At 48.0% G+C, this 26,150-nt stretch overlaps 1 protein-coding gene across 1 annotated transcript; it reads right to left on the bottom strand.

The window, feature by feature from the left end:
- On the bottom strand, positions 1-20,482 carry HAPLN4 (hyaluronan and proteoglycan link protein 4). The gene is made up of 4 exons (XM_063147133.1): positions 20,379-20,482; positions 17,491-17,853; positions 12,325-12,627; positions 1-1,105 (listed from the first exon to the last, which is right to left on the bottom strand). Exons 1-4 carry the CDS (start codon positions 20,437-20,439, stop codon positions 756-758), a joined length of 1,077 nt encoding a protein of 358 aa, XP_063003203.1. The 5' UTR covers positions 20,440-20,482; the 3' UTR covers positions 1-755.
- Between the last annotated feature and the right edge of the window lie 5,668 nt (positions 20,483-26,150).

Raw genomic sequence — 26,150 nt, 5'->3', positions numbered from 1 at the left:
CACAACATTAACAAGAAAAAACAAATAAATACAGGACAGGTGTCTGCCCCAAGGAGCATACAATCTGCTGCGGCACACCGCACACAAATGGACGCGTGGGTTGTGTTTTCAGTTTGGCACAGAGGGAAGGGAATGTGGAGGAGAGGATTTTGCTGTCGGTAGAAAACGATGTCTGAGAAAATCGGGGACAGGATAGCGCAGCAGTGTTCCACATTTGGCTGCTTGTTCGGATCGCTTTAAGGATTTCTGTTCTGTAGTCCCCCACCCACAGATCATGCAAAAAGCAGAGGCACAGGACCCCCCATTTGTCATCTTTACAGCCAAAAACATCTCTCTCTTTCTGTTAGAACCTCAACGGGAAAGCTGAGCGTCTCTCCTTCCTTTCGCCAAGGTGAGGAAGTCTCCAAAGCTTTATCGGAAGCGTTGATATATCACAGGCAAATTGCAAAAAAAGCCAAGCCAAGACCTTCGGAAGAATTAGGCTAGCAAAAATGGGATTAATAGTAGGCACGGCTCAGCTCAAGCTGGAAGCAAACCAGACATCCGGGCGTTCCGGAAGATCCGGGCAAGTCAGTCGAATCCGGCGTGGTCCTTCTCTTCCGTTTTCGGACAATGCAACCCGCCTCTTCCGGGAAAAGGATGGACAACAGTTCCCCCAAAGGGGACGCCGAGAAAAACCCCACCAGTCCTTCGAGGCTGGGAAAGAGCGGGGGGGGGGGGAAATGGAGGAATTCGAATTCGCTACCCGACTCTTGTTACACCTGGAAAGGTTTCCACTTCCCTGTCTGCTCTTTTCCCTTTTTCTTGGCCCCGCCGCTGTCAGCTGCTTTGAAGCAATAGACGCCGAAGAGCTTGTATTTCTTATCTGGGAACCCGAGGTTGCGAACGCCAGGCTCACGGCCGCCACAACGAGCCCGCGGGTTGACGATGGGGTAACGAATGCTTCCGTCACCCACCCACCCAGCCTCGCATTTGTCCAGCAACTGAATCTTCCAGGCAGCGTAGAGCTGGCCAACCCGGGCTACCGTGGCTCCGTTCTTCTTACAGGCCTGGGCAGCTTCAGAGAAGCTCAGCTTGCGGTAGGTCTTAAGAAAGTAGACTTTCCCTGTAAGGAGGAGAAGCAAGTGAGAGACTGAGGACCTGGTAGCACATTTACGGTTTCCCCCTTTTCAACATTCAAGAAAGATGCATCCATAAAAAAACCACTAGCCCTAATAATTGCAATTTTGCTGCAAGCAGGTTCTATCCAGATTTTCATCACTAATAATAATAATAATAATAATAATTTATTTCTTACCCACCTCTCCACTTGGATCGAGGCGGGGAAAACCGTGAATATAAAACACATTAAAAGCTGATTAAAAACATAGCGAGCCCCTGCCAAAGGAAGTGAGGCAGGTGGCTACCAGGAGCAGGGCCTTCTCTGCTGTGGCACCTCGGCTGTGGAATGAGCCCCCTAAGGAGGTTCCCTTGGCACCTACATTATATTCTTTTAGACGCCAGGTGAAGACCTTTTTATTCTCCCAGTATTTTAAAAGTCTATAAATTAATTTGAACTTGCTGTTTTAAATTTGTATTTTACATTTGTATTTTTGCATTGCTGCTGTTTTTATCTTGGTTGTGCTTTTATATTGTATTTTATATTATGGTTTTATACTTGAATGGTCTTAATTTTGTAAACCACCCAGAGAGCTTCGGCTATTGGGCGGTATAGAAATGCAATAAATAAATAAATAAGCGATTAAAACATCCTTAAAACATCCTAAAAACATTCTAAAATCCCACCGGATAGGCCTGCCGGAAGAGAGCAGTCTTTATTGCTTTTTTAAATGCTAAAAGACTGTCAAGCTGTCGAGTCTCCTCCAGCAGGTCATTCCACAGTCTGGGAGCAGCAGAAGAGAAGATTCTCTTGGTAATACCTGTCAGCCTAATTTTGGCAGGCTGAAGTAGATTCTTCCCAAAGGACCTGAGTGTGCGGGGCGGATTGTACGGGAGAAGGCGATCCCGCAGGTAGCCTGGACCCAAACCACGTAGGGCTTTAAAGGTGATAACCAACACTTTGTACTTCGCCCAGAAACTAATTAGCAGCCAGTGAAGAGATTTTAAGACTGGTATGATGTGATCCCCCCTAGGTGTACCGGTGACCAGCCTGGCTGCCATATTTTGGACTAATTGTTTCTGGACTAGGCACAAAGGTAGCCCTATGTAGAGCGCGTTGCAGAAGTCAAGCCTCCAGCGCGTGCACGACCGTCTTTAGGTCTTCCGTAGCATTTAGCGGCGTGGAGCAGCACAGCTGCACACTGGGGTAAAACGATGGACAAAAAGAATGTCTGGTATACATTCGTTTCAAGCGTGCTTTTTCCACAGCGTTATATCAGTGGGCATCTGTAACATATTAACGCACATCAATAACACAGACAGGCGGTGAGGAATTGAAAAGGATCTGAAAATGGTGGCAAACAGGGCATGCTTCAGAGTGATCGTTTTAGGAATTCTCCTAGCTACACTGGAAAGAAGGAATTTAATGTATGGCAGAACAAGCCAGAGGAATAAAGGCAAAGAGGAAGGAAAATCCTCTTGTCCCAATATGGGAAAATTTCTCGGAAGAGATTTTTTTGGGGGTGGGGGTTGATTCTGAGATTTTTATTTTTCTCATTGCTCTAGAAAAAGAAGGCCTCTTTGCAAAATTCACTCAGAACTGTTTCATAGTGGGTGGAATTTCGTCCCCACCCCGCCCATGAATGATGCTAGGTCCTGGACACTGTGGAGGATGCAAAATGGTGCCTGGATGGCGAACGCAGATGCTGACGCCGCTTGAAACGACAGCAGAAAGAAACACAAAGCTTTGAGTCCAGTTAAAGCCCAATAGCTGAGGCAGCGGAATTGGGAGGGCGATCAGCCAACGGGGATCAAGAGCAGCGGGGTTCCAGGAGGGAAGACAATGCACTTCAATCCACTTCAGGGCTGCCCAATTAACTCCACAGTGTCGTTTAGGGACAAACCAGACACGATTTTAAGTGCCTGTTTGCGTGTCCCCCTGTCTTGCTAGGAGTGGACCAAACTGTCAATTTTAGTTTCTCACTTCTCCATTCATCAGTTGGTTCTGCTCCTTTTCTGCACATTTTCTTAGAAGCCGGCACAAACATTTGTACCTAATTTGTACCTAAAAACATTTCGGCTGTTATATTCATTCCCCCACCCCCAAACAGTTTCCCCTTCTATCATGCTTTTTGTAAGTCCCCCCCCCCCCTTTCACTAACATACACATTTTTGAAAGCTGTTGCCCCTTATATCATGGCTTTTGTGGATTTCCCCGCAATTTCGGCTGCAGAGAACTGCATCCCCAAATCCCGAGAAGCCCGGATGCGTCCTGGCTGTCGTTGCGATGCGGGAAGCGTTGGCGCGGGGAGGCCTTATCAGCCCTGTGAATGCCTCCCTACGTCCCCACTTTTAAAACAACAGCACGTTTCCTCTCCATCTCGCTCCTTCGTTTTTCTCCATTTCCCTCGCACGGCCGTGGCAGAAGAAAGGAAATTAAACACCTTCCTAGGTGAAGATGGATGAGGCAGCGAGAGGCACTCCGTTTCCAAAGCGATCTGGTGCTATTTATCCTGCCCCTGATTACACAAATGAAGCACCCGACGCCCCCCGCCCAGGCCCTCGGAGCAAAGAGTAATTTACACTTCGCGACAATGCCCAATGGGCGCATCCGTCATCCCTGCCAACATCTCCAACCACAATTATCGCTTCCTTGGCTTTCCTCATGGGACACGGCCGTGCATTTGCGGCCGGCCGGGGACGGCGCCAGCCATCTGTTAAATGTTGCTTTGAGAGTTGTGGGGAGGGCGAGGGGTGGGGTGGATTACCCCGTTGTGCGTCTAGACCTACTAAATTAATAGGGGTTCTGGATGGGGTCGCCCTCCCTCTGAAAGATCAGGTTCATAGTTTGGGGGTACTCTTAGACCCATCTCTGTCGCTGGCTCAAATGGCCGCAGCGATTCGGAGTGCCTTTCACCAGCTTCAGCTGGTTCGCCAACTACAGCCTCTCCTGGACAGGGGTAGCTTGGTCATGATGGTACAGGCATTGGTAACTTCAAGGCTGGATTACTGCAACACGCTCTGTGTGGGGCTGCCCTTGAAGTCGCTCCAGAAGCTGGAGCTTGTGCAGAACGCTGCAGATCGGCTGTTGTGTGGAGCGGCCCCTTTCCAACATAGAATCATAGAATAGTAGAGTTGGAAGGGGCCTCTAAGGCCATCGAGTCCAACCCCCTGCTCAATGTCATACTGCTCTAACAGTTTTCCTGATGTCCAGCTGGAATCTGGCTTCCAGTCACTTGAGCCCGTTATTCTGTGTCCTGCACTCTGGGATGACCGAGGAGAGGTCCTGGCCCTCCTCTGTGTGACAACCTCTTCAGTATTTCAAGAGTGCTATCATGTCTCCCCTCAATCTTCTCTTCTCCAGGCTAAACATGCCCAGTTCTTTCAGTCTCTCTTCACAGGGCTTTGCTTCCAGACCCCTGATCATCCTGGTTGCCCTCCTCTGAACACGCTCCAGCTTGTCTGCGTCCTTCTTGAATTGTGGAGCCCAGAACTGGACGCAATACTCTAGATGAGGCCAAACCAGGGCCGAATAGAGAGGAACCAGTACCTCAGGCGATTTGGACGCTATACTTCTATTAATGCAGCCCAAAATAGCCTTTGCCTTTCTTGCAGCCGTATCGCACTGTTGGCTCATATTCAGCTTGTGGTCTACAATGATTCCAAGATCCTTCTCGTTTGTAGTATTGCTGAGCCAAGTATCTCCTCAGCTGTCTTGTACATCATACATGTAACTCCTCTGCTGAGGGAACTGCACTGGCTGCCTATTCGCTACCGGGCCAGGTTTAAGGTTCTTGTACTGGTGTACAAAGCCCTGAACAACTTGGGACCAGGATACCTGAGAGAGCGCCTTCTCCCCTACCAACGTGCCCAGTCACTGAGATCATCCGAGGGCCTGCTCCCAGTGGTTCCACATAGACCCATCCTCCGATAGGAGTCCACCAGGGGGAGAGCCTCCAGTGTGGTGGCCCCCCTCCTATGGAACTCCCTGCCTCTGGAGGTCAGGCAGGTGCCAACTTTGTATTCCTTCCGGCGCCTCCTGAAAACGTCCTTGTTCCAGGAAGCCTTTCCTTAACGACCAGCCACGGTTCACTGTACATTTTGCTTCTTTTAAAATCGATTTTAAAGTCTTTCATTCTGTTTTTCATTTTTTCTTGTACACCGCTCCGAAATTTCCAATGGGGAGTGGTATATAAATATTGCAAATAAATAATTAAATAATCCAACCCAAATGTTGATACCTAGACTGAAATTGGACCACGGTTTCCTCCTGTGTTCCATCTTTGCCCAAACTCTACATGATCAATTTGCGGGGTGGGCATTAGGAAGTAGTACAGATCCCCCAAATCAAACCTTGATGTCGCAACGAGATTTGTTTCGTGCGGGGTTTCAGTGCTGCGCACGCGCATTGCTGCACGTCAGAGAAATGTGGCAGAAAAAGAACCCTGAATCAATCATATAGGGTGAAGGTGAGCATAAGATTCAGATGAAGCCCCAGAAGAATTCGTCGCCTTCAGAGGGCTTCCTGAACCCAAGCGGACTTCTCCCCCATGGCTGCCACAACTAAAGCCAGGCTAGAAGACGGCTTCCTGACTGATTTGTGCTCAGAGATGCAGACATTTTCCGCCTGTCTCCAAATAGTGCCTTTTGGTTTGGTTTCGCCGAAATGCAAAGCTACCATCTCAACAAGGCCTTAGTCTTGTGCATCACTCATAGACACACATACACACACAACCAGGTTAATCCCTCATCGGACAGAGTAAAAGAAAAACACGTCAGTCGCGGGGGTTTCTCCGCGGAAATCGGAAATCACGCATCCGTGTTCTGAAAGAGACACAAAGACATTTAAATGGATACTGTTGTTTTTATACTGTTTTTATGTTTTTTAAATTTTTGTATACTTTTAATGTTTACTGTTTTTAATTGTTGTAAACCGCCCAGAGAGCTTCGGCTGTGGGGCGGTATATAAATGTAATAAATAAATAAATAAATAAAATCATGGCTCTAACTCTTGTTAAAATTTAGGGCAGAATCCCATGCATGTTTAGACAGAAAAAAGTCCTACAATTCTCAGCATACCCCAGCCAGCCAACGTTAGGAGTTGTAGGGCTTCCCGCCCCCATCTAAACATGCATAGGATTGTAGGATTTGTTCTGTCTAAACATGCCTAAGATTGTAGACCCTATGCGTGTTTAGACAGAAAAAAGTCCTACAATTCTCAGCATACCCCAGCCAGCCAACGTTAGGAGTTGTAGGGCTTCCCGCCCCCATCTAAACATGCATAGGATTGTAGGATTTGTTCTGTCTAAACATGCCTAAGATTGTAGACCCTATGCGTGTTTAGACAGAAAAAAGTTCTACAATTCTCAGCATACCCCAGCCAGCCAACGTTAGGAGTTGTAGGGCTTCCCGCCCCCATCTAAACATGCATAGGATTGTAGGATTTGTTCTGTCTAAACATGCCTAAGATTGTAGACCCTATGCGTGTTTAGACAGAAAAAAGTCCTACAATTCTCAGCATACCCCAGCCAGCCAACGTTAGGAGTTGTAGGGCTTCCCGCCCCCATCTAAACATGCATAGGATTGTAGGATTTGTTCTGTCTAAACATGCCTAAGATTGTAGACCCTATGCGTGTTTAGACAGAAAAAAGTTCTACAATTCTCAGCATACCCCAGCCAGCCAACGTTAGGAGTTGTAGGGCTTCCCGCCCCCATCTAAACATGCATAGGATTGTAGGATTTGTTCTGTCTAAACATGCCTAAGATTGTAGACCCTATGCGTGTTTAGACAGAAAAAAGTTCTACAATTCTCAGTATACCCCAGCCAGGCAATGTTAGGAGTTGTAGGACTCCCCCACCCCCTTTCTAAACATGCATAGGGTTGTAGGATTTTTTCTGCTTAAACATGCATAAGATTGTAGACCCTATGCGTGTTTAGACAGAAAAAAGTTCTACAGTTCCCAGCCAACCATTTTGGTTGGACTCTTTTCTGCTGTCTGGGAAATGCTGGGAATTGTAGGACTTTTTTCCTATCTAAACAAGGCACCTTTTGGGGGAGGGGGGATTTTCCAGCTCTCATTGCGGAAAGGCGTTCTCCAGTTCATTTATTTATTTATTTATTACATTTTTATACCGCCCAATAGCCGAAGCTCTCTGGGCGGTTCACAATTTTTTTTAGACTTGGACTTTGCTTGCCCTCACTCTGAATTGACTTCACTTGTCTTCAGTGATGCCAACACATCACCAAATTTGTCTGAGGGGGCATAACATTGTCATCCTAGAAGGAGGAAGGAACTCTATTAAAAAAGAATGAGAAGAGGAAGAGAGGTAGGTACCTTAAAAAATCTTTTAAGGGAAAATATACATCTACCCCACTGAAATTGCTAGTTTCTTTTTGTTTTTATTTATTTCTTAAACAAACCCAGAGATATTCAGTTTGAAGGATTAGCTTTGCTTTGCTTTAACATTATCTGCTACTACCAAAATCTGGACATTTTAATTTAATTTTATTATTTATTTCATTTATATCCCGCCTTCTTTCTTCCAAGGAACCCAAAGCGGTGTACATCTTTTTTTATAAAGCTTAGAAGTTTGCATTCTGAATAGATTGATGTTCTGGACTGCTGCGCGGATGTCCCTTGCTACTCCACCATTATTTCCTCCTGAATTGGTCTGAAGAGACAGTACAATTCTAAAAACTAGGAATTTACGGATTGTGCCAAATACATCTCGTCTGTGTTTCGTGGGTTGTCAGGGGACTTTTGTTCCATCATCCAGCCATTGATGGAACTGGGTGTGTGTTTTCATTTTCCAAATTTGCGTAAATGTGAATTTACGCACATTTGCACAACTGTGAATTTGCGCAAATTTGCACATGCACAAGTTCCCCCAAAGTGCTTTAGCCTACGGGAGAAATACACATTTTTGACCATTTTTTTAAAAATGCATATTTTACTATGACGAAATTTGCGCAAAATTCCTGAAGGTTAGGAAAATTATCCACAAACCCACAGAATCTCTCCAACAGCCAGTCCGCTGCAGAATCAGAATGGTAAAGGCTGGGATACCGAAGTGGGCAGTTTTCGGGGGAAGCAGGCAGCTGTGGAATGCATGGTGACGCCTCCAAAGACTGGCCCATCCTGGATTGTGTTGGCAGGTCTGCTATCACACTAGCGGAAGGGAGATCAAGGCAGCAATAGCGGCTCAGCCATGAGGGTCCGCCATTCCTGGGCCCTGGTAAGTCGATCCCTCCCCATCAGTGCATGCTGGGAGTTGTAGGCCCTTTCAACAATACGGAGTCCTTGGGTTGTGAAGTAAAATGGCGTTTCTGTCATAAAATGGCCGCTGGGGCCTCGGAACAGGCCGACCCACTTGAATTTTAAGATGCCTTTGAATAATATGCTGTTTTTAATAACGAATTCGTTTTCAATGTTTTAATCAATTCTATGAATTTTATGGTGTTTGCATTTGTGTGGTACCCTGCCTTGTTCCAGAAGGAGAGGAGGGTAACAAATTATTATTATTATTATTATTATTATTATTATTATTATTATTATTTCCGAATCTGAGTCCCAAAGTTTGCACAGCCCTAATAGAGATACACGCTCAATATGTAACGACAGGCAGTGTGGTGTAGTGGTTAGAGCTTTGGGCTGGGACTCACGAGACCCGGGTTCCAGTCCCCACTCGGCCATGAAGCTCACTGGGTGACTTTGAGGTGGCCACTGCTTCTCAGCCTCACCTACCACACAAGGATGTTGTGAGGATATAATGGAGGATGATTATGTACACAGCTTTGTATTCCTTGCAAGAGGGGGGAAAGGCAGGATATAAATGCAATAATATAGAGGGGGGGCTTTGAGACTGCCATTCTGTGAACACTTACTGGGGAGTAAACCCCATTGAATTGAATTGGGCTTACATCAGAGGAGACATACACAGGATGGCAACGTTAAATTTCTCTTGGCCCGGCTCAGAATTGCTTTCTCTTTCCCATTTCTCTCGGTCTCTAATTACCGCTTTTATTGCTACGACAGCTCGATTTGCTGCTGTTAAAATATTGCTTGCTGTACAAATCAGGCCGGCTTTACAATCTGGCTGCCGTTGCAGCTGCCGGCGAAACGACCCGCGGCAAAGCCTGTGGATCCGTAGGGGGCCATAAAAGCCCAAACTGAAGATGTGGACGGATCCGTCCATCGTATATGTATCTTTTCGTATAGGAACCAGGAACCTCCTCATCCCCCACCCAAGAAAACGGGATCCCGTGACCTGGATCAATTATGCAACGGGAGCACAAGGACCACAACCTCCTTTTGCATAATTTATCCGGGGTGGAGGAATTGTAAACGATCTTGCATAATTCCACCGCCGCCACTCCAGCAACGCGCATCACAGGGCCTGCGAAACTTCGCCGTCTGCTACAGCGCCTAGAAAACAAATTCAAATCCGAACAAAAAAGACCACGTGAAGGAAATTACTTGGCTCATATAGCCAATTACAAACCCACAGGTATTCACCAGGTACGGCCGCTTTGATTACTGCTAATATTCCTCTAGATAATTGGGGTTGAAAAGACAACTCTGTTGACTTTATTCTTCATGTAGGATCGCATCTATTATTATAAATTCCAGTCCGCCTGATGAACAGATATACTTTGGAACAATTCTTGTGTATTTATAAATGACACTTTGATTTACGTTACCATAATAGCCTTGTAATTTACATGTTTTTGATCGTTTTGTTCTGCCTTGATATTTCTGTTGAGGGTTCCCCTCACCTTGTCTTCTTTAGAAAACAGATCCAGACTTCTCTTTTTCTTTTTAACCTTCCGAGGGTTAAGGAGGCATCAGACATTCTTTTTAAAACAAGGAGGACTAGTAGCTTGCACTATCTATAATTGGCAAACAAACCCGGTTTTTTTACGGGTGGGAACAGCTCTTACATTGATGCAGCGAAGCGTTCAAGCAAACTTGAACCAAACTGGTCTGAGTGAAACCATGCCAACTAGGCACCCCCCCAAGGCACAGTGCACCCCTATAGCCCTCTGAGGGAGGGGGCTGCCCCATTAAATGGGGAGGGTCAGGCGTTTAGCTGTGTCCCCTCGGCCTCCTCTGCTGTTGCGGCATCAATATATGTACTGCAAAGCCATGTGCGAGTTTGGAAAGTTTGCCACCTACAGACTGAAGATGTTACTACATGATTTAGCCTCATGGACACACTGAAATTAATTAAAATTAATGCATTTTTTATAAAAATGAAATAACCCTGAAGTGCACAGCCTCAGGGTCCCTTAGTATGCAGGCCACATTTCAAGGGTCTAGGTTTCACGCTTTTGGTGGTGATGGACAGACAGACAAATGGACAGAGACTTCCTTTATGATTATAGATAATAAAAGAGGACGTGGTTCTTTCCATCAGGGCCACAGGACTGTGAAACCTAGATACCTGAAACTTGGCATGTATACTAAGGGGGTCCTAGGAATGTGCTGCTCAGAGTTATTTTGTTCATAAAATGTATGAGTTAATTTCAATTAATGTAAATGGGTCCATGTGGTTGAAGCCTGCAGTTTCAGGATGAGTCCCGGTCTCCCTGGGGAGGCTTCTGAATCAGAGGCTGAAGAAGAAGACCAGCTGACACAGGAAGAAGGAGAAGAATTTCTCCAAGACTTTCCAGGAGCCAAGCAGGAATCTTCCCAGGGGCTTATCAGACGGGAGGACCAGGCTCAGAGATCATCTCCCCACCCTTTGGGAACTCAGTCTTTGTCGGAGGGGGAGGCTTCTGAATCAGAGGCTGAAGAAGAGGACCAGCTGAGACAGGAAGAGGGAGAAGAATTTCTCCAAGACTTTCCAGGAGCCAAGCAGGAATCTTCCCAGGGGCTTATCGGACAGGAGGACCAGGCTCAGAGATCATCTCCCCACCCTTTGAGAACTCAGTCTTTGTCGGAGGGGGAGGAATTGAAAGATCCCAGAGTCCACCACAGCATCAAATGTGCAGAGTTAAGAGGAGGTCCACCATATTAGCCACACAGCAGAGGTTATAGCTTGAAGACCCTCCCTGAAGGAGGAGTCCTGTCAGACCCAGTGGGAAACTGTCCATGGAGTTGATAGGAAACTGCCTTGCTTTGTTAGACTAATTCAGCTTAGAGGATAGCTCCTAGCATTCACACTCCCTTCAGGTGTGAAGAGGTGTCTATTTACTGAATAAAGCTTTTGTGGATTGCATAGCAGACCTCTGTATTGTCTCACACCTTGGTGGGAGGACTTGGAATCATGACATGTAGTAACATCTTCAGCCAGCAGGTAGCAGATTCCCTAGGCCGGGGGTCAGTGTTACGTGTGTCACAATCAGGCCTCTTCCCCTTAGTGTGGGGGAAGGAGTTTCAGGCTATCAATCAGAATCAGATTCTGAAGCTGAAGGAAAAGGACTAGAAACGTACCAGCCTACACAGGAAGCAGGGGAGGTGATTCTCCCAGGCTCTTCACGAGCCAGGGATGAATCTTCACCGGACCTTATCAGGGAAAAGGCTAACAACTCAGACTCAGTGGGAACTCAGCAATCCTCAGAGGGAGATGGGACTTCAGATTTGGACAATCCCAGAATCTGCTGCAGGTTCAAACAGGCAGAGCTAAAAGAAGGTGAGAAGCGATCAGCTCAGCTCGCTTCTCGCCAAAGCAATCTTCAGAGGAATCCTCCCTGAAATGAAAGGGACTCAGGGAAAAGACCTTCCCTTTTGTTGAAAGGACAATTGTCGCACACAGTTAGCCAAGTTTTAGCCTGGAGGACCGTTCTTAGTGTTTCAGCTCTCTTCAGCTGTGAGGAGATGTTTATTGGCTGAATAAAGCTTTGTGGATTACTTGGAAGACCTCTTTGATTGTCTCGCATGGCAGCGGGAGAGCTTGGAGACACGACAATGTGTTTCTCCCTCCCTGCTGCTGTGGGGCAGCCCTCTTCAGGGGAATGGAGTGGACAGACCCCTTCCCCAGGGGGCTATAGGGTGCACCATGGCAGGGCCTAGGCAGGGCAGTGGGCACTGCGATGAGGCAGGCACAAGTCGTCCAACTCACTCAGCTGCAGAAGTTTGCTTGAGGTTTTCGCTGCATCAAACAAAGGGGGATTCCAGCCCGTGCAAAGACAGGTCCATTTGTTAATAATAAACGAGTACACCCAGGATCCCTACACACACACACACACACACACACACACACACACACACGAGCAGCCCTTACCATTCAGGTTTGAGGTGAAGCAGAAGGCGTCGTAGTGCTCATCATTTTTGTGCCGGTACCCATAGTTCCGAACCCCAACGGGGTTATCTTTCCGGCCGCACTCGTCCCGGGGCTTCGAGATGGGGTACTGCACGGAGCCATCCTCCAGCCAACCAGCGTTGCACCAATCCATCCCTTCCAGCCAGGCCTCGTGCAGCTGGTCGTAGGAAGCCAGGATTCCGTCCTGTTCCAGGCACGCCTTCTGCGCCTCGTGGAAATTCAGGGTGTAACGCCCCAGGCGGGGGTGGTAAGGAAAGATGACTCCTAACGAGATGGAGAGGAGAGCTGCCAGGTCAGTCGCGATCATCGGACCTCTCCGAACTCTCGGGACAGGAGGACTACGACTCTCATCCTTGGTCCATGCCATTGGGGAGAGATAAGAGTTGTAGTCCAACTAGATCTGGGGACCCACATTTGGGAAAGGCCAGCCAGACGTCCCCTGGGAAAGCCACAAGCTGATATTCAGAGTTAGAAGGCTGGGGGACACAGAGGTCCTGGTTAGCTATTGTGGCCAAGAATGGTCCACGCACCGCCCCTCCTCCAAGGTTTTATCAAGTCCGTTATTTTTCTTTAAAAGAGTCATGTGCACTGTTGACTTTGACAACCCAGATCAGAGCACATTGCTGGGTTCATTGGTCTTTCATTGTGGAACAAGGTCTTCTTATAAGAACATCAGGAGAGCCCTGCTGGATCAGACCAAGGGTCCACCTAGTCCAGCACTCTGTTCACACAGTGGCCAACCAGCTGGTGACCTGGGACCAACAAAGCAGGACATGGTGCAACAGCACCCTCCTACCCATGTTCCCCAGCAACTGGTGCACACAGACTCGGATACTGGAGGTAGCACCTAGCCATCAGTGCTAGTAGCCATCAATAGCCTTCTCCTCCAGGAATTGATCCAACCCCTTTGAAAGCCATCCAAATTGGTGGCCATCACTACATCTTGTGGTAGTGAGTTCCGTAGTTTAACTGTGTGACAAAGTCCTTCTTTTGATCTGTCCTGAATCTCCCACCCACCAGCTTCATGGGACGACCCCTTTGGGTTCTAGCACTTCGAGAGAGGGAGAAAAGTGTCGCCCTATTGATTACTTTTGACACAGGGATGGAAATTTTTTCTCCTCTGAGGGCTGAATTTAAAAATCAGATACAGATCCTGTTCAGATGACACGCTAAACCATGGTGGTTAAACACTTTGAGCAAAACATTATGACTTAGCCCGGCGTGTGAACCATGACTTAGTGTGCTGTGTGAACCATTCCTAACCATGGTGGCTTCATAACCATGGTTTAAACCCCTTCATAGAATCATAGAAAACGGTAGAGTTGGAAGGGTCCTATAAGGCCATCAAGTCCAACCCCCTGCTCAATGCAGGAATCCACCATTTGCTGCAAAGAGGTTAGCAGCCTAACCATGGCTTAGCATATCGTCTGAATGCTGCCTTTCGCTAATTTAAGTTGCCGCACGTCAACGTTTTTGCCACAGCTCCAGGTATACCAAGTTCTGCACTTTTCCAACTCTGTGCTGGAACCCTGAGAATTTATCAGCATGGATGCACAACGGCTCAGTTCAGACATGTTTTCAATGGTGGTTTTAGAACTCCAAGGTGGAGTTTTCACGCACCATTGAGAAACGCGTCGTCTGGCAGGAAAACTCCATGTAACAGTAGAGGTTTTTTGGGAAACACTCCATGCAGCATAGCCACACTGTGCAGAGGAGAGTTCCTGCACAACCGTTGTGTGGTGTGTGGTGTGGAGGGCACTGTGGAGTTTCCGGTTGCATCGAGTGGACTTTTCTCCCTGGCTACAGAGTTCTCTGGCAAGAGTGGCGAAAGGAGCGAGTGTCGCTCTAGGAGAGCCACCGGGATTTATTTATTGCATTTCTATACAGCCCAATAGCTGAAGCTCCCCGGGCGGTTCACAAAAATTAAAACCATTCCACGTATAAAAAAAAACAGTATAAAAACTTCATATAAAATACAATCTAAAAGCACAAACAACCCAAATAAAACCAGCAGCAGTGCAGAAATACAACTTTAAAATACAAATTTAAAACAGCCAAGTTCAAATTAAATTTATAGACTGTTAAAATGCTGAGAGAATAAAAAGGTCTTCAGCTGGCGTCTGAAAGAATATAGTGTAGGTGCCAAGCGAACCTCCTTAGGGAGCTCGTTCCACAGCCGGGGTGCCACAGCAGAGAAGGCCCTGCTCCTGGTAGCCACCTGCCTCACGTCCTTTGGCAGAGGCTCACGGGATCAATTCCCCACACACACATTTTTTTCCTGCATTGAGCAGGGGGTTGGACTTGATGGCCTTGTAGGCCCCTTCCAATTCTGCTATTCTATGATTCTGTGACTGATGGGATACCATCAGGAGGAGGAACTGTCAATCAAACATCACGATGGATTTGTCTCAACTCCACGGTAGCCCACAGTCATGCAACGGTGTAGTTTGAACGGGTGGGGTGGGGTACCCCCCCAAAAGAAACTCAACCGTTGAGTGGGGTTTTCCCACTGTGTTGACTAACGTGTCGTCTGAACTGAACTAATGAATTCCTTCAATGGCACCTTTCCCACACCCCGCCCACCCACCCCGTTCCCGTCTTGCTCTTCAGTCACCTTCGAGTGTGACAGACGGTCGGGAACCGACTCTACATACGATTTCACTTTGCACGGCACCTGGGGAACTCTTCCTCACCCTTCACCCCAACGCAGCTGCAGCTCATACCTTTGTTGAGAACCCGTCGCACTTATTTTCAATTCCTCTCCCTCCCTCCCCGCTCCCTCTCCTCACACGCTTTAGTGTGTCTGGGGTGCTTTATCGTCGCTTTTATTAACTTTTATTGTTGCTGCAGGTTTCGGTGTCAGGAGCTAATAAAACCGGGAAGACAAATAGCGGCATGCGGATTCGTAAAACATCCCAACAAGAGGAAGCAGGATGGAGGGAGGGTGATTCACCGGGTTTGCGGGGGGGAATGTCTGGCTTGTTTTTAACAGTGCTGTGGAGTGGGGTGCATTATATTCTCACCAGGTGTTTTTTAACCCCTCTTATGCCTGTTCTGGGTGGGGTTGTGCTTCTTCTGAAGGAGCAGGTGCGTAGCTTGGGAGTACTCCTAGATCCATCACCGGAGGCCCAGGTGGACTCCGTGGCCTAGAGTACTTGGGGTCAGCTTTGGCTGATCCACCAGCTGCGGCCTTTCCTTGACAGGGACAACCTAGCCACAGTGGTGCACGCACTGGTAACTTCCCGCTTAGACTACTGCAATGCACTCTACGTGGGGCTGCCCTTGAAGACGACGCGGAAGTTGCAGCTGGTGCAAAAGGCAGCAGCTAGACTGCTGACTGGTACATCCTACAGAGACCACATAACTCCAGTCTTAAAGGAACCGCACTGGCTGCCTATACGCTTCCGGTCGGAATTCAAGGTGTTGGTAATGATGTTGAAAGCCCTAAACAGCTTGGGACCTCGATACTTGAGGGAGCGCCTCTCCTTAGATATGCCTGCCCGAGACTTGAGATCCGTTGGAGGAGCCCTTCTCCACATCCCACCAGCGCAACACATTCACTATGGTGGGACACGGGACAGGGTTTTCTCTGTGGTGGCCCCCCGACTGTGGAATGCCCTCCCCTTGGAGGCCCGACTGGCACCAACGCTGACTCCATTCCGGCACCAAGTAAAAACATGGCTATTTAACAAAGCCTTTAATGGTTAAATTCACCTGGCTTGCACATTGTTTAAACTTTTAATTGTTTGTACTGCTCTTAAATTTAACTTGATCAATGGTTTAATTTTGTTTTTTTAGCTGCGCCTATGTATTGTTTGATGTTGTTTTATCTGTACGCCTCCCTGAGATCCTAGTGACATAGGGCAGGATGCAAATGTTTTAAATAAATAAATAAATAAATAAATAAACAAAGGCCTCCCCACCAAAACGAAACGAGACAGGAAGCACCTTCAACTCATCGTGCTAAAAATGGGCCAGAGGGATTCCACGTCAAGTGTTCTGAAAGCGCGTCGCTCCGATTTTGGAGGAGCTGCCCTGGTTACCGAGTGGCTCCGAGGCTTAATTCCCGGCACTGGTGTGATGGAGAAAGCTAGGCATTGTGGGACTTTTTCTCTCTGCCTAAACGTGCATAGGATTGCAGCCTAAACCTCCTTCAATTAACCGATTTCTTTAACGGGAGAACAGCCCTAATCTCACACTCCTTTACATTCTCTTATACCACAGTGTGAGATCTTCTACTCGAATGGTGTCCCAGCTTTTGCGCACATTTCTTTCCATTCTAAGAGATTGAAACGCCTCGCTCTAAAGCTAAAATATGCTGGTACCTGCTGTATCCTGGCCTCGCCCCCTTGGATTTCAGCACTGCCCACCACTGGAATGTGCCCTCTGAGAACTTTGTCCACAATCATAGAATCATAGAATAGTAGAGATGGAAGGGGCCTCTAAGGCCATCAAGTCCAGCCCCCTGCTCAATGAAGGAATCCACCTTAAAGCATCCCTGACAGATGGCTGTCCAGCTGCCTCTTGAAGGCCTCCAGTGTGGGAGAGCCCACAACCTCCCTCAGTAACTGGTTCCATTGTCGTACTGCTCTAACAGTCAGGAAGTTTTTCCTGATGTCCACAGACACCCTCCTAAAGTGGCTTGTGGCTTGGGACCACAATACCTGATGGAACGCCTCTCCCGACATGAACCTACCCGTACACTGCGCTCAACATCTAAGGTCCTCCTCCGAGTGCCTACTCCGAGGGAAGCTTGGAGAGTGGCAAGAAGGGAGAGGGCCTTCTCGGTGTTGGCCCCCAAATTCTGGAATGATCTCCCTGATGAGGTCCGCCTGGCACCAACACTGTTATCTTTTCGGTGCCAGGTCAAGACTTTTTCCTTCTCCCAGGCATTGAGCAACACTAAGTTTGTTTGTTTTTAACAGACCCCAGAACTATTGTTTTAAAATGGATACTGTTGTTTTTATACTGTTGTTTTTATGTTTTTGATGGTTTTAAATTTTGTATACTTTTAATGTTTACTGTTTTTAACTTTTGTAAACCGCTCAGAGAGTTTTGGCTATAGGGAGGGATATAAATGTAATAAATAAATAAATAAATAAATAAAAATAAAGTATCTCCACTGACCTTCCAAGTCCAGCTTCACCATTCCAGCATCATCCTCCAGTTCGTTGGTCACCTCGCACTCGTACCGCCCGTAGTCCTGCAGGGTGACATTGCGGATGACGAGCGAAGCATCCCCAGCGCCATCCTCCTGCAGTGCTGTCCGGCCCCGGTAGCTCCCGAACGCCCTGCGCTCCGTACCCATGGCCACGAAGACGTCCTCGAACGCCAGGGGCTCCGCCATCTTCGTCCACTTCAAGCGGATCTCGTCAGGGTCGTGGGCCGACGCGTCGTAGTGGAAGCGGCACGGCAGGATGATGGTGCCGCCCCGGTGGGTGACCACCTTCCCTGGTGCGGTCTGGACCACGACAGCACCGCTGTCGTCCTCTGCAGAATCGGGAGGGAGATGTTAGTGAGGCCAGGATTCTAATCTGGAACATGTGGGGATCAGACGTTGGGGGCGTGGGAGCTGTGTGCCCTCCGAAACTGGCGCCCCCTCCAGGAAGCAAAGGGAACAGCGGTGGACAACATCAGCCCTGGTGAAGCCCGTCGATAGGTGTGTAAAGTATGTCAAGTATGCTGTAGGGTGGATTCCTGCATTGAGCAGGGGGTTGGACTTGATGGCCTTTTAGGCACCTTCCAACTCTACTGTTCTATGATTCTAAATACAAGGATTTTCTAGCAGGATGCTAAGGCTGAACAAAGAATGCCCCTACCAAATTTCCCTCTGCTTTTTATTTAAGACTGCTGCCAACTTCCTCTGCAGTTAGAAGGAAACCCAGACCTGCATCTTTTTTTCAGTCAATGTTATCAAAGAACAGCTGCTTTGAAGGCAGGAGGCTATAGATTCGATCCCCCACCAATTTTTTCCATTTATTATTTATTTGTTGCATTTATATCCCTCTCTTTTTAAATTTTATTTATTTAAAAAGTCTATTTGTTATATTTTTATACTGCCCTATAGCCGAGGCTATGTCATGGCTAATCCTACTGCCTCTGTTTTGGGAGAAGGTGTTTCAGGTCATCAATCAGAATCAGATGCAGAACTAGAAGATTCAGCACCAGATAGCAGCCAGCCTGGACCAGTTGGGGAGGAAGCTCTCATGGTTGATTCCCCAGCTGGGAGTCAGCCCTCTCCAGAGCTGATCTCCTCAAGGCCAAATCCTACACACTCAGTGGGAAGTGAGCCTTCTTCCGGAGGAGAGCACCCGACAAGCTAGCTGATGCTAGGGTCCGCTGAAAGCTAAAATGCACAGAGTGGAAGGAAGGTGTGAGAAAGTCATTCCGACTAGGATTGCGCCAGAACCTGCCTCCGCACCAGGCTCTCTGAAGTTGCGAGTGTTTGGGAAGGGGCTTCCTGTTCTCCTTGGTCGGACAATTTGTCTCGCTTAGTTTGCATAGTTTTGCCTAGGGGGAAGTTTCCAAGAGGTTAGACTCTCTTCAGGTAGAAGAGACGTTTGTTGCTTAATAAAAGCTTTGTGGATTACCTAGCAGGCCTCGTCATTTGCCTCCCATCGAAAGCAGGAGTTTTCAGAGAAACGCGACAGGCTCTCAGCTCACAATTAAAACCATAAAATCCAACACGGAAAAATACGAGGCTTTTAAAAGTTGAAAAGTGCCACGTAAAACTTATGTATTTATTGCATTTCTATACCGCCCAATAGCCGAAGCTCTCTGGGCGGTTCACACAAATTAAAAACCATCCAAAACATAAAACAAAACAGTATAAAAACGTGATATAAAATACAATCTAAAAACACAACGAGGATAAAATCAGCAGCAGTGCAGAAATACAACTTTAAAATACAAATTTAAAACAGCCAAGTTAAAATTAAATTTATAGACTGTTAAAATGCTGGGAGAATAAAAAGGTCTTCACCTGGCATCTGAAAGAATATAGTGCCAAGCGAACCTCCTTAGGGAGCTCGTTCCACAGCCGGGGTGCCACAGCAGAGAAGGCCCTGCTCCTGGTAGCCTCACTTTCTTTGGAAGTTAAAGCTGCAGGACCCCTGCCTTCTTTTATATCTGGTCCTGCAGCTTGAACTGTTGTGAGGAAGAGGGGATTTCACCAGTTGCTCCATGCGTACAAAGGACACCTGTGGAAATTCTCTTTTCTACACAACTGTTAAAGATACAGGAGCCCGGTCCTCCTTTCCATAGGGTCACCCTACAGGTGTTGGCACCAGCCCTGGGTAATCAGGCGGGGGAAAGGAAGGCTACCATTTGCCAGGGAACTTGGGAAAAATATATATCTCAGTCCAAGAAGACCAACAATTTTGAAAACCGTTTAGGATTCAATTTCAGAGAAGCACAATTTCAGTGGCGGGCTGAGCTGAAGACCTTTTTTATTTTCTCAGTATTTTAACACCTAATTTAACTTAAATTTAAATTTGCTGTTTTAATTCCGTATTTTAACCTATATCAATTTCTGCTGTGCGGTTTTATCCGGGTTGTGCTTTTTATATTGTATTTTGCATTTGTGTTTTTAGACTGCCGGTTGTTTTAGTGTGCTTTTCATGGTTTTAATTTTTGTGAACTGGCCAGAGAGCTTCAGCTATTGGGCGGCATAAAAACTGTAATAAATAAATAAATAAATAAATGGGGCGTGGCAAAGACAAAGAGGCGGGGCAAAATACCACCATGTTTTTCCCTGAAAGCTCTCCTTGCCAGCGCTTGAGGAGAGGCGTTACATCTTTTTAGAATGTGGGGAAAGCTGCACGAAACCCATTGGCGGTTGGGAGGAAGGGGGCGTGGCCAGAGGAAGGGGGCGTGGCCAGAGAAAGGGGGCATGGCCATCTGAGGAACCTTGGTGGGCTAAATTCGGACCAACGTCTCATGCCGTACATGCAGCCAAAATAATTCCCCCCGACCTTCGACCGCACACCCCACAAACGCAAAACCCTTCCACGCACCAGAGACGTGCACGACTTTCTTCCGTCCTTTCTGGGTCAGCGCAAGCTGGCAGGAGAGCATCAGGGCGGCGACATGGAGAAGACCCCAGAACAGACACTTTTTGGGGAGCATCTGGCAAAGAGACAGGCAGCGTGAGAATTACCTGGAACTGCAAGGACCATGGGAGGGTGTGGGGTTCCCCGAATCCGGATTGGAGCCGTTTTGGTTCCCCAAATCCAGAGTGAAGCGACCTGATCCTCCTCCGCCAAAGGCAGATCCGAATCGGGTCGGGGTGGTGTGGATCGAAGCGAAGTGGTTCGCCTCCATCTGGAGCTCCGGAAGCAGGTAAGTAGGGGGGAGGGGGCCTCACCTGGCGTCACCGGCACCGCAGTCCCTGCGATGATGGCGGCGGAGCCAGGTAAGGCTTGAAGCCTGGGCCTCAGTTGAAGCCGGCGCCGGACCGCGACAGACACGGGTAAGCCCCCTCCCCCCTGCCCCCTTACCTGGCTCCGCCACCATCGCCGCAGGGACTACAGGTGAGGCGCCAGGTGAGGCCCCCTCCCTCCTACCTACCTGCGTCCGGAGCTCCTGATGGAGGCAAACCGCTTCGCCTCGATCCGCAGCTCCCCCGACCCGATTCGGATCTGCCTTTGGCGGAGGCGGATCGGGTCGCTCCACTCCGGATTCGGGGAACCAAAACGGAGAGGAGCAGAGCCCTACTAAAAAGCTGCTTTAGAGCAAGTCAGCACACCGTCACCCACGAGCCCTCGACTAGCAGGTAAGTGGGGGGCGGCTACCTGGTGCCGCCTCTGCAGTCCTTGCAGTGATAGCGGCGGAGCCAGGTAAGGGGGCAGGGGGGCTTATTCAGCCCCATTTTGTCCCCCTACCCCACTTACCTGCCTCCGCTGCCCGCCACGGAGGCAAGTAAGTGGGGAAGGGGGGGCAAAATCTCGATCCAGCTCTCCGGCTCTCGCTCCGTGGAGCAGAGCGGGTCGGATCGGTTCAGGCCCGATCTGAAAGTTCCAGATCGGGCCACGAAGCAGTTCGGGGGGTCCATGCATAGCCCTACTTTTTAGGACTTCTGAGTCCCGGCAGAGGCCAATGATTGATGGGAGCATTCCGCCGGCAGAGAAATCCCGCAAGAGACATGACCTCCCGTTGCAACGGCAGGGTCGGGGAAGCAACCCTACAACTTTGTGGATCCCGGAGAGATCTTTAAAAAGAGGGCGGTGCAAGAGCCTTTGGAGACGGGCCATCGCTCGGGGATGGAGCCGCTGCCTTGAATGCGAAAAGTCCTGGGTTTCCATCCCTGGCAAGTCCAGTTAAATTTCGGATGAGGAAGCAGTTGTTGGGGGAAGCCTCTTCTCTGCCAAAGACCTTGAGAAATCACCCCTAGTCAGAGCAGGCGATACTGAGCTAGATAGACCAATATATAGATACATAGAGGCTTCCTCAGTTCTTTATTTGGAACCATGAGGACTAGAACGTTACTTCATGTTTTGAAGAAGGAACATAGTTCTGTGGCAGAGAGACTCCCCACTTTTGCATTCAGCAGGTCCAAGTTTTGATCCATCCCCAGGCGATGATGATGATGATGATTTGAATTTATATTAAAAAGAAAGGAGGGAGAAAGGAACAAGACAATACTGAGGTCGATGGACCGATAGATTGAACTCGCATTTTTCAGACAGCTTCCTATGCTTTTATTTAAACCAATGAGGACTAGAATGTTACTTAGCCTTTAGGGAAATGAGTCTAGTTTTATGGCAGACAACTCCCTTTGCATCCAGTAAGTCCAAATTTTGATCTATCTCCAGGCTATTATTATTAATATTATTATTATTATTATTATTATTATTATTATTATTATTATTATTATTATTATTATTATTATTATTTTATTTGAAATTTCTTTTTTCATTTTCAAATAAATTCAAATAAAACTACTACTGACGATGACGACGACGACGATGATGATGATGATAGTAATAATATGGTGGCAGGTGATAGAAAATATGTTTTCCACTCTGAGTCCCAGGAAAGGGGGTTGGACTTGATGGCCTTGTAGGCCCCTTCCAACTCTACTATTCTATGATTCTTTGATTCTATGACTGCCAGTCAGAGTTCTCAAGATGCTTTAGACTTCAACTCCTATCAGCCCCATCTAACATGGCCAATGGTTGTGCATGATGGGGTTTGTAGTCCAAGTCACCAGGTTTAGGGGAGAAATAGTAGTCAGTACTGGGTTACATTGACAAGCAATCTGACTAGGCATAAAGAGTTAACGATTTAAGTATTCCCCTCTGCAGAGGAGAAGAGGTTTATCAAAATTTCGTTTCTCCCTCCTCCTGTTTGTAATTCACCATCCACCCAAAGGCAAAGTTCCTTTTCTTTTCTCCCCATCCCTTTAGAACGAACTGTCTTCCCAACCAGGCACCCTCCAGATATTTCGGACTACAAATCCCATCTTCCCCCACCCAGCAGCCTTCCCCAACCAGGTGTCGCACCGGTCAGGAAAGGCTGCATTAGAAGGTTTGAAATCTGGCTCGATTTGGAAATTACCCTGGGCTGCCAAATTTGGGGCAGTCCCCTTAAGATCTGGCGAGGAGGGCAATTAAAAAATGAGCTATTTCCAGAAGTGATCCCCTAAATCAAATGGTGCCACCCTTTCCTTTCCTGGTATCCCGGTGAGATCTCTTCTTTCCCTCTTCGTTTCCTATCAAGCATCTCAGAGCCGGGACTAAGCCCGTGTCCCATACAATGCAAGAGCATCCCTGCAGGGGGAAAAAAGTGGTACCCAAGTCAGCTACGAAAGGATGCTCTCTTCCACATTGCAGCAAGCCCTGGCCGACGCTGCAATATCAAGGTGAAACGAAAAAGTCGAACCCGGCCCTGCACCAAAGGGACTCACCGTTTTCTCCTTGAGGAGGTGTATGGGGGCCGGGGGAGAGGCGTGGCGAGGGAGGGAAAGCAAAATCGCAGAAGCCAGGCGAAGTTGATACGGGTGCGAATTCGGCGTCGCGGAAGAAGGGGGCAGCAGAGAGAACAGCAGAAGAGGATTCTGCCTGGGTCTTGCTTTTCTTGGAGGTGGGGGGCAGTGGCGACCTTCCTGATTCTCTGGGTGTCTTTTGCGCTTCCTTTTTTTAGTTCACCAGTTCGAGGCTGATGAATTGCAGAATTGTCTCTCTGGTGTCTTAGTCAGCAAACTTCAAGAAGGGGGGGGGGAAGCTGGTGGAGGGAGGGGAGAAAGGAGAGAGAGAGAGAGAGAGAGAGAGAGAGAGAGAGAGAGAGAGAGAAAGTTGTGCAAAGGAAGAGTAGGACAGGGTAGCAATCACTGCATTAAAGCAGGCTGCATTCCAACCGGAAGGAGGGTATTGCTTGGGATTAAAGAGGGTGGGGAGAGAGAAAGGAGAGAGAATTTTAAAGGGCAATCTTCAAAATCCTTTGGCAGGGTTCCCCCACAGCAGTGAGGTGATCCCAAGAATCAAGATTCGAGCCAAGCAAAGGCTAGGCATAGGACGCTGGCCAAGATTTTGGATTCTAGGGCACATTTGGGAGGGGGGAGGCAAGGTGAGGGGAGAAAAGGCCCGGAAAAGTGCCCCAAGCAACACTTGCATGGTGTGTGTGAGAGAAAGCAGGGACAGTTTCAGCTTAATCCTAGAGCAGAGCATTACAAAGACTGATAGAACTGGGCCTGTTTAGCCTGGAAAGTAGAAGACGGAGAGGAGACATGATAGCACTCTTCAAGGACTTGAGAGGTTGTCACACAGAGGAGGGCCAGGATCTCTTCTCGACCATCTGAGTGCAGGACACGGAATAACAGGCTCAAGTTACAGGAATCCAGTTACAGGAAACCTCCCGACGGTTAGAGCAGTACGACAAAACATCAGGAAAAACGTCCTGATGGTTAGAGTGGCACGACAATGGAACCAATGTCCAAGGGAGGCCGTGGGCTCTCCCGCACTAAAGGCATTCAAGAAGCAGCTGGACAACCATCTGTCAGGGATGCATTAAGGTGGATTCCTGCATTGAGCAGGGGGTTGGACTGGATGGCCTCAGAGGCCCCTTCCAACCCTACGATTCTATGATTCTAAATGCACCATACTATTGAGTTCCTAACTCTCTACCGTGTCCTGTTCAGGCCTCAAGATGGATTACCCAAAGCGTCCTGGGAGATCTGAAGGCGTTCTGTTAGGGCCTGATGCATTATCCAGCAGCTAAGCAGTAAGGAGTGTGTCACGGAGGTGTGTGTGGGTACGCTAAATCCTAGGCAAACGCAAGATTTGTACCCACCGATGCAAGTGAAATAAAACGTACTTTAATCCCTATGAGCAGGGAGCGACCGCATGCCTCCCCCCGCCCTCACCATGCCTCGCATGCAACATAGATGATGGCGCAAGAGATGGCACATTAAAGTCTGAGCCTGAGTTGGAATTACGTTGCTGGCACATCGGCCAAAGAATGAAGAGGAAACAGAGAGAGAGAGAGAGAGAGTGTTTGTGTGTGTGCAAGGGAGAATCATTACCTTAGAAACCCTCCCATAAAACTGAACCCAGCTACTACATTTGTTAATCTTAAAATTGGAAGGGTATTTAGAGGTCATGTAGACCACCCCCTCCTATACAACTCTTAAAAGATACAGGAGCCCTCTCCTCCTTTTCATATGGTCACCCTACCTAACCATGGCTTAGCGTGTTGTCTGAACAGGCCCTTTCGTTGCCCTTGCTGGTTTTATTGTTGGCTTTTATGGTTTTCGGATTGCTGTTTTATTGTGTTTATGTTTTTTTATTGCTCTACATATTTTAACTGTTTTTACGTGTTTTATTGTTGCAAGCTGCCTCGTGTGGCTTTCCGACCTGAAAAGCAGCCAAGAAATGTTTTAAAAGAAGTAAATAAAAATAAAATCAGCAGCGATCGTGGGGCAGAAGCATCTTTTCCGAAATGGAATAAGACCCCGGGGTTGAAAGACGGCAGAAATTCAGCCGTAAAGCTTGCGGGGTGAATTTGAGCCTGTTGTTACCTCTTGGCCTAACCTACCTCGCAGGGCTGTTGTGTAAGGTTCAAATGGGGAGGTGGGAACATCAAGAGCCAAATTTCTGTCTTGAGCTCCGTGGAGAAAAGGGGAGGTATAAACATTATTATTATTACATTTATTTGTATCCCGCCTTTTGCCCAATACTGGGCCTCAAGACAGCCAAACATAATAAATAGAAAATGGTCCAATCCAGCACAGCTATTCTAATGGGGTGGCGTGTGTGTTTGTGTGTGTGTTTCTATTAATTGCTCCTAGCTGTGGCAGCTCAATGGAACCTCCACATTCAGGAGAAGTCTACCAGCTTCTAAGGACAAACAACAGCAGAAGAGGAGCATGGCCTTTGTGTCCTGCTTATGGGCTTCCCAGAGACATCTGGCCTGCCTGTGTGCAAAGCAGGAGGCTGGACTCAATAGTCCAGACTTCCTCTACCAGATGTTTTGGACTACAATTCCCAGCGTTCTTGGCCGTTGCCCCTTGCCGGCTGGGATTGATGGGAGTTGAAGTCCAAAACGTCTGGAAGGTATCAGGGGCCGAGAAGGTGCAGATCAGCCGTGGGTCTCGCCCAGAGCAGCTCTCCCGAGGTCCTTATGGCCCAATCCTGCCATGAGGCTGAGAGCATCAAGACACAGAATGCAGCCCTGGATTTGGGAGACTAGAAACCACAGCTGGGATTGTTTAGTTTGGAGAAAAGGAGGCTGAGGGGAGACAGGACAGAGGGGGACAAAATGATGCCTGGTGTGGAGAATGTGGACAGGGG

The sequence above is a fragment of the Elgaria multicarinata genome, chromosome 23 (assembly GCF_023053635.1).
Source record: "Elgaria multicarinata webbii isolate HBS135686 ecotype San Diego chromosome 23, rElgMul1.1.pri, whole genome shotgun sequence".
Lineage (NCBI taxonomy): Eukaryota > Metazoa > Chordata > Lepidosauria > Squamata > Anguidae > Elgaria > Elgaria multicarinata.
Note: the sequence above shows the minus strand (reverse complement) of the source record. Positions and strands in the feature narration are given on the sequence as shown.